At 40.5% G+C, this 9,350-nt stretch overlaps 1 protein-coding gene across 4 annotated transcripts; it reads right to left on the reverse strand.

Annotated features, from left to right (window-relative positions):
- Positions 1 to 830: 830 nt before the first annotated feature.
- Positions 831 to 8,599, reverse strand: TYW3 (tRNA-yW synthesizing protein 3 homolog). Of its 4 annotated transcripts, XM_048497734.1 has the most exons (7): positions 7,967 to 8,599; positions 6,997 to 7,077; positions 4,996 to 5,094; positions 4,022 to 4,093; positions 3,426 to 3,559; positions 2,276 to 2,355; positions 831 to 1,315 (listed from the first exon to the last, which is right to left on the reverse strand). In XM_048497734.1, exons 1-7 carry the CDS (start codon positions 8,189 to 8,191, stop codon positions 1,296 to 1,298), a joined length of 711 nt encoding a protein of 236 aa, XP_048353691.1. In that variant the 5' UTR covers positions 8,192 to 8,599; the 3' UTR covers positions 831 to 1,295. The 4 variants fall into 4 exon arrangements, with proteins under 4 accessions (XP_048353691.1, XP_048353688.1, XP_048353690.1 ...); XM_048497731.1 differs by having other exon boundaries at positions 831 to 2,355; positions 7,967 to 8,586; XM_048497733.1 differs by lacking the exon at positions 4,996 to 5,094 and having other exon boundaries at positions 831 to 2,355; positions 7,967 to 8,588.
- Positions 8,600 to 9,350: the final 751 nt, after the last annotated feature.

Consider the following 9,350-nt stretch of genomic DNA (forward strand, 5'->3'; position numbering starts at 1 on the left):
TTGCATCACTAATAGTATTCTGAATAATGAAACAGACACCAGGCAAAGTTAGGATACCTTTTTAAAGGCAGAAGCCCAAAGAGCCTGTTGCACTGTTAATACACATCTTACATTGGCATGGACAGGGATTGGGTGGGGAACAGGAGAGAACTGAGAGGACTTATTTGAGATTGTGATTCTGAGAACCCCTCCTTGAGAGGAAGTTCCACTCAAACCAGTAGGACTTCCTTCCAATCAAATGTGCTTAAGACTTGAGGGTTAAGGTAGAAACAATTAATTATTTAGGCAACTTGTACCGATTTATGAAAACATAAAATCTAATACCATGGAATAATCTCAAGCTTAGGTAGGAATATCCTAATTAAGAGACATGTAAGAAGATATCTTTATACATGAATATACCTCTGTATGTATACAGATGTCGTATGAATTCACACAAGCATGTATTTGTCAACTAAAGATCCATTTCTTGCCTCTGATAAAAGTGGGATCTAATCTGAAAAGTTTGTGCAACAACAATTCAATCATGTCTTTAAAATGCTAAAGGATTCTTGTACTTTTAGGAAAGAACAATTACAATTTTTAGGTCCCTGCCTGGTTATCGTTTTTTGTTTTCAATGGTTTATTCACACAGAGTAGGAAAGGATGAAATGTTTATAAATGAACACTGATGGTAGCTCAGGTTAATATTTGATACAATTATTCACAAAGGATTACATTTTAATGGATATACTTTCCTCTTTCAGTGTGCAAGAACTTGTGCTCTCCATTATCTCTATTAAATGAAGGGATGAGTAAAGGAAGTAAGAAAGATTCAAAAACACAAGGGCGTTCTTTGTTTTCAAAACTAATATTTAATCTTATAAATTGTATTTTCAAACAAAAGAAGCATTTATTACAATATTCTATAATGATAATCTGAGATACAACTTCAAAATATTTCATATTTTGTGTGCTAAACATAATTTACTTTCCCATGGAATTGTTCACATTTACCTACTGTTAACAGGACTTACTTTGCTAGTTGTTAAATATCCATGACATGATGAGAGGGAGGGGGCAAGACATGTTGTAGCAGTAATGTTGTAATGGCAAGGTACCCTGGCTGCCAAGAGAGTGCTCTCCTGATAGACTTTAGTCCCCAACAGCTGGCATCCAAATTGGCTGAAGGTCCTGGAGCACACCTGGGGTGGGGTCTGAAAAGGGGAGCTGCTCCTTTGTCTGTGCTTGGTATCTATTGCTGGGAGTGCTTTTTGAAGTGCATTTGCCATAAAGGATGACAGAAGGGAGCGATGCTAAACAGTGAGGGGGCATCCTGCAATGAACAAAGACCAGATATACCATGGACTGTAAATACTGCAGTCAGTAATTGGTTTCTTTTGTTTATTTTGCTTAGTATACCTAGACCTGTCCTTGTAAGATTGTGAGTTTTTACCTTGTAGAAATGATGTTGTTTAATTGGAAAGAGTCTGCAGAAGTCTTACCCACCTACCCTGACTCCTTGGCATGCTTACGTGATACATCCCTTTGGAGCTGGCCTCAGGCAACCCTTGAGAAAGGTAGGTTTTTACCAAGGTGGTGACAATGACAGTGAAAAGAAGGGCAAGAAAGTGCAGGTCTTGCCCCACAGCATTGAGAGATCACAACAATACATAATAAACTGTGTTACAAATATTCTACTTTCTAAAGCACGGAAATATTTTAAGCTCTTACAAAGAGAAGGACAAAATACATATACTGGGCTGGCTCCAGTAGACCATCAAACGATATAAATTGATGGCAGAGTTTTGCTGTGCCCCCCCCCCCCACCCTTGCACTACTTTTCTTTCCTCCCCTGCAAAACCAACCCTTAAGGTTGGGGATGGCACCTTTGGGGATGGCTTGGCTTCTCAAGAAAGCTATTCCTTGATTTGCACGAAAAAGCAGAGGGAGTGAGTTTTGCTGATTCCATCTGAGCTCTTTTAGCCACTACTTTCCCCAAGATTCTGAGGAGAAACTTTGTAGAGGGAACAGGGGATGCATTTAGCAAAACTCCCCTTCTCTAAATTCACTCCACCTGTGGGCTATAGGATCTCAACCTTTTACAAATATAGTACAGCTACATCTACTTCACAAAACCCCATGTTCAGCACATTTCAGTGAAAAATATTAAGATTGTTTTCGGTGTTATCTTCATTTTCCAGCCCTTTATTTTTCCATGCAGAAGTATCTTTTTGGGTTCCTTTTGATTTTCTTCTGCTTCTATAAATTTCAACCGTATTATTCTGTTCCTTACTATTTTGTTCTCTCTCTTTGGCAGGCAAGCTACTTTTATGGTCCTTGTTTTCCAAAGCAAACTGCAGACAGCTGTAAAATCTAAAACAAAAGGAATACATGATTAGATTTCTTAATAATTTTCCAGACATCACCAGTCCAGTCCATTCTTACAAAGGCTTATCAGGCATTACATAGATGTGCCAAGAATATATTACTACACCACAGGAATCAACAAACTTTTAAAATGAGTCAGACAAAACAAAGTTCTCAGAACAATTTTATCACCTTCTCATTCATCTATCTTAAGTAGGCATCAGTCTGGTAAGTATCACAATGAACTGCTTCTGCAGCTAGTTTCAGATTTCTAATAAACTGATCCAGAGAGTCTCTGCTGTATTATCAAGCAGTGTACAGTTTTAGTGAAAGGTTCCAGTGAAGTTTAGTAAAAATACGGAACTGATTTAGTTCAAACACTGTCAAAGTAGTTTAATCTATTTATTTTTATACCACCTTCATCTGAGTACTTCATAGTACCATACCTGGTTTTCCTCTCCTACATTTTATGTTCCCAGTCCCATGAAGTAGGTGAAGCTAAGGGAGAATGACTGTCCTAAAGCAGGAATTCAAGCTGAAGTTTGATTCTAACACTGAAACTCAGTGGTACTTACGGCATGGCTTGTGGAAAGCCACATTTATCAACCAAAAAAGCCAAATAACTATTTTGTGCCCTGTATGCCACTCCCAAACACACACATACGATATGAGATGTAACTATTTACATGAAATATGATAGGGATCTGAGATTAAGAGACAGAACAGCTTGCTTCGGTTAACCAACTCAATTTCTGGCTGAATTTGTGGTTGAATTGAGAGTTCTACCAGTGACTTCCTTCTCTACCCAATGTATAATCTAATAATCTTCTCCTTTGTTCAGCTTCTACTGCTGAACCAGCTTCCAAAGAAACCACAAAAATAATATGTAGTGTGCTTTGTCCACCTATGCCAATAGAGACAAAATTCCAGATTCATGCATTAAACTTTGATATCACACTTTGATATCTATTTCAGTTCAGCCATCCAGCATACATCAAAGGTTACAATCTTCTAGACACAGTATTTAATTCATTATTCCACCTTCTCTCATTTGTATTTCCTAATAGTTAACAAACCTGTCAATTCTCCTCCTGTTTTCTTTCATCTTCTGATTAGCAACATGAACCACAAAGTCAACATATTCTTCACTGACCATCAATTTTCCCTTCTGGCTTAGTGGAACTTCTAAGCAATGGGTACTGCGGACAGCCTAGAATGATATAAACACAATACCCGAATGATAATGATTTAAAGGAGTTCAGCAGTATATCAGCCAGGGAAGCTTTTAAAACAATTTTTGGTTGGGGTGGGCGGGGGGATCTGACATGAATGACAGAGATAAGCACTGTTTTTATCACAGTGAACAATATCCTGTTATAGTTTCTGAATACTGCATGTAACAGAATTAAAACTAAGGAGTGGATCATATTTTTAGCAGCCCTGCAAATGATTGTGACCACACCTGTGCTCAAGACCTGGCTGAGATCATGAGGATGCACCTCTACAAGATAGTACCTCCTGGTATGGCAATGGGTAAAAAAGCTGCCCTGAAAGGATTTGGCAGAGGATGTGCATAAATTATCTGACTGCCACAGCTGTCTTTGTATAATCCTGACCAGGGAATGGCCTAGGAGCCATTCTGGATATTAAATAGCACCACAGAGAAACATACCATCATAATTTTCCCTTTTCGACCAACAGTTATACCAGAGTTCCTGAAACCAGCTTCTATAGCCACTGTATGCTGTCCACACACACAAAAAAAAGGGTGGGGGAGAAAAGCAAAATCTTTAATCAACATAGGATAGTGTTCAAGTTTTGGAAAACTGGAAACTCAGGCAATTTTAACTATGCTGGCCAATATTTACAAATGGCTTCAGGAACTTGTCTAGTTTCAAGCTATTCTTTTCAAACATTATTACTGAATGTTAAGAATAGACATAGTTAGGAAGACATACTGCAAAAAGTATGCAACTATAAAAAGTATAATCACAATACCTACTGAGCAAGGCAGTGAACACCATTGTGAAAATAGATTTAAAGTCAGAAAAAGCAGATCATTTCATAAGCAAACGATATCTCTTTCCCTCCTTTGCAGTGGACCCACTGCTGTGTGTGGAAGACTGCTTTTGAAATGGCCCATAACTTTAAAATTAGCTTTCAGTATGACAGCATCTCGGCCAGAATTATTTCTGAAAGAAAAAAGCAGTGAGCAGGAAAGTTCCATTGTGCCATTGGAAAACTCAGTCTGTATCTAACCCAGCCTTTTTTCTTGCTGTGAACCACAGTAACAAAAAAATCTGGTGCTGGCTTAAAATGGCACCTGAAAGTTATCCTTTCCATATGTTCTGGCTACTAACAACAAGCAACAGAGAGTTCAGAAACTTGCCACACAGATAGGGAAGCATTTGTGAAATTCTCATTGCAACAAAGTCAGTAGAATCTCTGCCACTGGTTTCAACCAAACAATAATTTCTCTTATGAATATCATATCTACAGAAATAAGACAAACCCCATTTTTAACAACATCATATTTTCACAAACTCAGCTAATAAACAAAATGCTTCATGGAATGAAATTGTTAGCTAAGAGTCAGCTGTTCCCTGTGTAACAAGGATGTAATTTAAGTACAACATTTCACATTACCAGGAGTTGGGCATCTTGTAGCTCTCGACACTGCACATGAAGTACAAATGGCTCAAATTTGAATATGGCATCATTGGTGGCTTTCTGCAAGGCTGTAAGCTAAAAAATCCACAATATTTATCAGTACTATTTAGCATCTTAAAAGATTGCAGAACAAGGGTTACTCATGGGTCTCCATTCAGACTGGCATGACAGTCAGTTACTTTAAAAAGCTGAAATTAATTCATAGTCACAGAGTCAGCACTGTAGCAACATACATGCATATATTCACAATAACTGACCACAAGCAGTTTCTGGAAAAAATAAAATAAAAAGGAATAGTGGTAATCTGCAATTATAACCAAACTGAGAAAGAAATATATTTGTTCAGGGGGCGGGAGGGGGGAAGGAGGAACTAGGCACAGCCAGAACTTTCCCTTTTGCCGAAATAGTATTCACAGACAAAGAAAACAACCATAGTTCAGATTAAAATGTAACTTTTGGTTATAAAAGTTGGTGTAACAAATACTTCAATGAAAACTCTGGCTGTTCACTTTCTACATGCATGTATAACTTTTCTGCAGGCTAAAGCCTAAGTCCAATGGCTTGTTTCTTCAAAATACTCTTTTAAAAATGTGTATTGGGATTGAGAATATTGTTACTTTATAGCTTCTAGAGCACTAATATCCTTAAAGGGGCTCAACGTTAAAAATAAAAAACTGGATGTAATTTCCTATTACATCTTCAAATGTTATGTCATAGCCCTTTCTTCACAGCCTTTCCTTCATGAATGCTTGCTGATACTCCCAGTGGGAGTTATTTTCTTCATTTATAACCTGTCTTCCTTCACAGTGGGGACCCAAAGCAAGTCACAACATTCTCCTTTCCTCCATTTTGTCCTCTTATAAATAAATAATAAAATAGGTTAGGCTGAAACAATGTGAATGGTCTAAGATCACCCAGCAAGCTTCCATGGAAGAATGGGGATTAAAACCTGGGTCTCCCAGATCTTAGTTCAGCAGTCTAAGGCCTACACCACTATGGCTCTAAATAAATTTTAATAATATATTATTATTCCACACAAGTTAAAATAGCTCAAATGTGTGAAAACAAAGTTTAATTTTCCTGTCAGTAAACAAAGGGTGAAAGTAGGGATGCCTGGCAGGGTATTCCCCTCCCCTTTCCTCACCACTTCAGAAGCAATGAAAGAGGGGAGGGGAAGGCCCAGCAGTGGGAGAGTGCCCATAAAAAGCAGACAAAAAGCATGCACAGGTACAAACTTTTTTTTATCTTAACCATCATTCTGCCATCCCCTGGCAAACTTTAATAGAAGCTAAAACTTCCTATTGAAGTGAACCCACAATCAACTTCCTATTGAAGTGAATCCACAAGAAGACAGAATCATATGTTAATTCAACTAAGCAACATATAAGTCTCTCTTACAGTGAAATCTGTCATCATTGTTGGTTTAAAATGGCTTTAACTGACAACAGAGGTTATACAAAGAAAATAATAGCTACACCCCCTCCCCAAATATGCAAATGTTTTCATCTTATTAGATTATTCAAGGCCAAAGAAGACAATAGTCAATCAGCATGACTGATAGCTTTGACAGTTGGAATGGGAGGGTTTTAAATGTAAGAAGAGTTTTCTGATGAAATGTAAAATGAGTGTTTTAAGAACATCTGCACTTGAGATTTGAGGGTTTTTGTAAAAAAATGTAGCTGAAATTATTAGTATAATTCTATTCATATTGCAAACAGTGTTTTGAATCCATAAGTCATGAATTCCTGTAGAAGAACATTTTACTAATATACACAGTACAATTTTTATAGTACCATCTGAAGCAGTGGTTTTAGAAGAGTGCAACTCTGTTTAAGATTACACTAGTAATGTCCCAATAAATAAACCCAATAAATCCATCCTCCGCTACCAAGTAAATTTTCTTATTGACTCTATACAAAATGACAGAAACATAAGCAATCTTGAAACACATGGAAATAACTGGCAGAATTTTCTTACCACATCTTCCAATGTACATATTTGATGGGTCACCATAAGCCATGTACAGTTTTGCTTCTGGATTTCAAAGCCACTAGTAGGCTAGTAGGAGAAAAAGCACACCATACATTTCTGCATTTGAAGAAAGTAACACTTCCTCATTCCAACCATAAATTGGAATTATTGACATATGATGAAGGGAAAAAAGAATGGTGGCAGGGATGGGAGTGATGGACTGACTGAATAAATCATTGCAAAGGGAAGGTGTAATGAGAAGGGTGTGGAGAGAGTCCACATTGTTTTCAGTGGTCCACACTGATATCAAGCACCCATCTCAGTAAGAAAAGCTTTGACATAGAAATCACAGAAAAGATCCCTCCAGGAGGTATGTGTGTGTGTGTGTGTGTGTGTGTGTGTGTGTGTGTGGTGGTGGTGGTGGTGCACTAAAATTGTACCTCAGTGTACTGATCTGTAGAGGTGGATAAACGATTGATGAAAATACTATTACTATTCTGGACAAATACAGGCCAACCATCTGCATGTGAGTTCAATAGAACTTAGGCTGCTCTATAAAAAAATATAGGTACTAACTTTCATAGTCTATAAACAAACAAAAAGAGACACATCATTGTGCACACCACCAGCTCGTGCTCCGACCCTAAATTACTTACTAAAAGAGGGGCAAGAGGAAAACATTCCAATAGGGGTCATAATTTCAGTTTCAGGTGCATGCAGGGTTGTTAGTTGTAGATTGGGAAATATCTGGAAATTGTAAGAGTGAAGCCTGGGGACAGCAGTGTCTGAGAAGGGTCGTCAGTGGGGTATGATGCTATTAATTCCACCTTCCTGAGTAGTCTTCTCAGGGTGAACTGATCTCTGTTGCCTGGAGATCAGTTGTAATAGCGTGAGATCTTCAGCCGCCATCTGGAGGTTGGCAACAATAGATACTTTGTAGGGAAGCACTGCGTTGGCAGGCCGAAGCTGCGCTTACCTCGGTGGGGGAACACAGAGGAGGCTGCTCCAGCACAACCACACGGCCGGAGCACGAGCTGGTGGTACAAAAGCAGTCCTGATCGTTAAGGAGCTGCACTATCCCTGCGATGGGCTCGTCCACGCTGCCCTTCCGGCTCCCGTCCACACGTGACAGCCGCTGCTCTTTCCAGCTCTTGAAATCAGCCATGGAAGAAGGCTGCGGCGACTGAGTAACATCCCCCATTGCTTTACAGGAATGGCCCCGCTTAGTTCAATCGCCCTGTGGGCGGCGCCATTTTACTCCGACGGTAGCTTGCATGGGACAAAATGCGCGTTCCAAACGGTTCTTATTTTCCAGGAAGTAAACCGTTCAATGAGACTTACTTTGAATAAGATGGCAGTTTTGCGCTTGCAACCAGCTGGTCAAAAAACAGCCCTTGATGAAGAAGAGAGTCTAAGAAAGGAGAAAGTCTCCAGAGAGCATGGGTAGGAAAAGGGCCCAGTTCCCGCCCTAGCGTTCTCTCCAAAGGAAGGGAGGACTGTTACCCGCCGGCCCTGCGAGGGCAATTCTTGCACGGGCCAGAACAAGTTCAAACAATTCTCTGAGACAACAGCGTATCCACAGGAAATGGCGCCCTGTGCAAACACTGAAATTGTGCCTTCTCCCACAAACATCTCGGATTTGCAAGGAGCGGGGCGGGGACAGCTGGGTGCCTGTGAAGATGGGAAGAGTTCTCCCTATCTCCATAGGCACTCCTCCTATAGCACATGTGTCAAATTCATGGCCTGTGGGCCAAATCTGTATAATTCTATCTGGCCCTCCTTAACACACACTTAACACCCCATTGTCTGGCTCGCGGGCCTGGAGCCGTGGGGGAAGGGCCGTGTGGGACCTGGGGAAGAGCAGTGGGGAAAGGCTGCAGCCAAGGGATCCTCTTGTACCCACACAAACAAACAGCAGGAGCCTGAAGCAAACACACGCCCCCAGCCCTGTTATCCATGCAAAAAAGGGGGCCATGAGTTATAGAACTCAAAGCCAAAAGAAGGGCAAGTCCTCCTCTTTCACTCCACCCAAACTTGCAAACTCCCGGCCTCCAAGTCCCATGGCATCTCCTTGTGGGCAGAGGTTGGTGTGTGTTTTTTTGCCTGGCGCTTTGCATGAGTTTTTTTGCAAGAGCTGCTCCATCTCTGGGTCATGCTTTGGGTACGGCGGCCAAGTGGAAGGGGTGGATGGGAGGTCCAGATTCAGCTTTGCGCCAGGGGAGTCCTGCTCTGACTTCTATGCATACTTGCAGGGTAGGCTGCCGTGTGGGATGAACAGAAGCTGCTGCTCTCCGTAGGGCAGAGGGGGTTTGCATGCCCGGTATTGACGGCTCATGCGGTGCAAAAGCAGCAGTGGCAGG

Source organism: Sphaerodactylus townsendi, linkage group LG05 (genome assembly GCF_021028975.2).
Source record: "Sphaerodactylus townsendi isolate TG3544 linkage group LG05, MPM_Stown_v2.3, whole genome shotgun sequence".
Lineage (NCBI taxonomy): Eukaryota > Metazoa > Chordata > Lepidosauria > Squamata > Sphaerodactylidae > Sphaerodactylus > Sphaerodactylus townsendi.

Excerpts from the sequence above, each read along its gene's own strand:
- TYW3 (XM_048497731.1), bottom strand. The coding sequence starts at position 8,191 with ATGGGGGATGTTACTCAGTCGCCGCAGCCTTCTTCCATGGCTGATTTC. Across the intron at positions 5,095-6,996 it reads TATGTACATTGGAAGATGTG|CTTACAGCCTTGCAGAAAGC; the intron begins GTAAGAAAATTC and ends TGGATTTTTTAG. Across the intron at positions 3,560-4,021 it reads GAAAAGGGAAAATTATGATG|GCTGTCCGCAGTACCCATTG; the intron begins GTATGTTTCTCT and ends ATATCATTCTAG.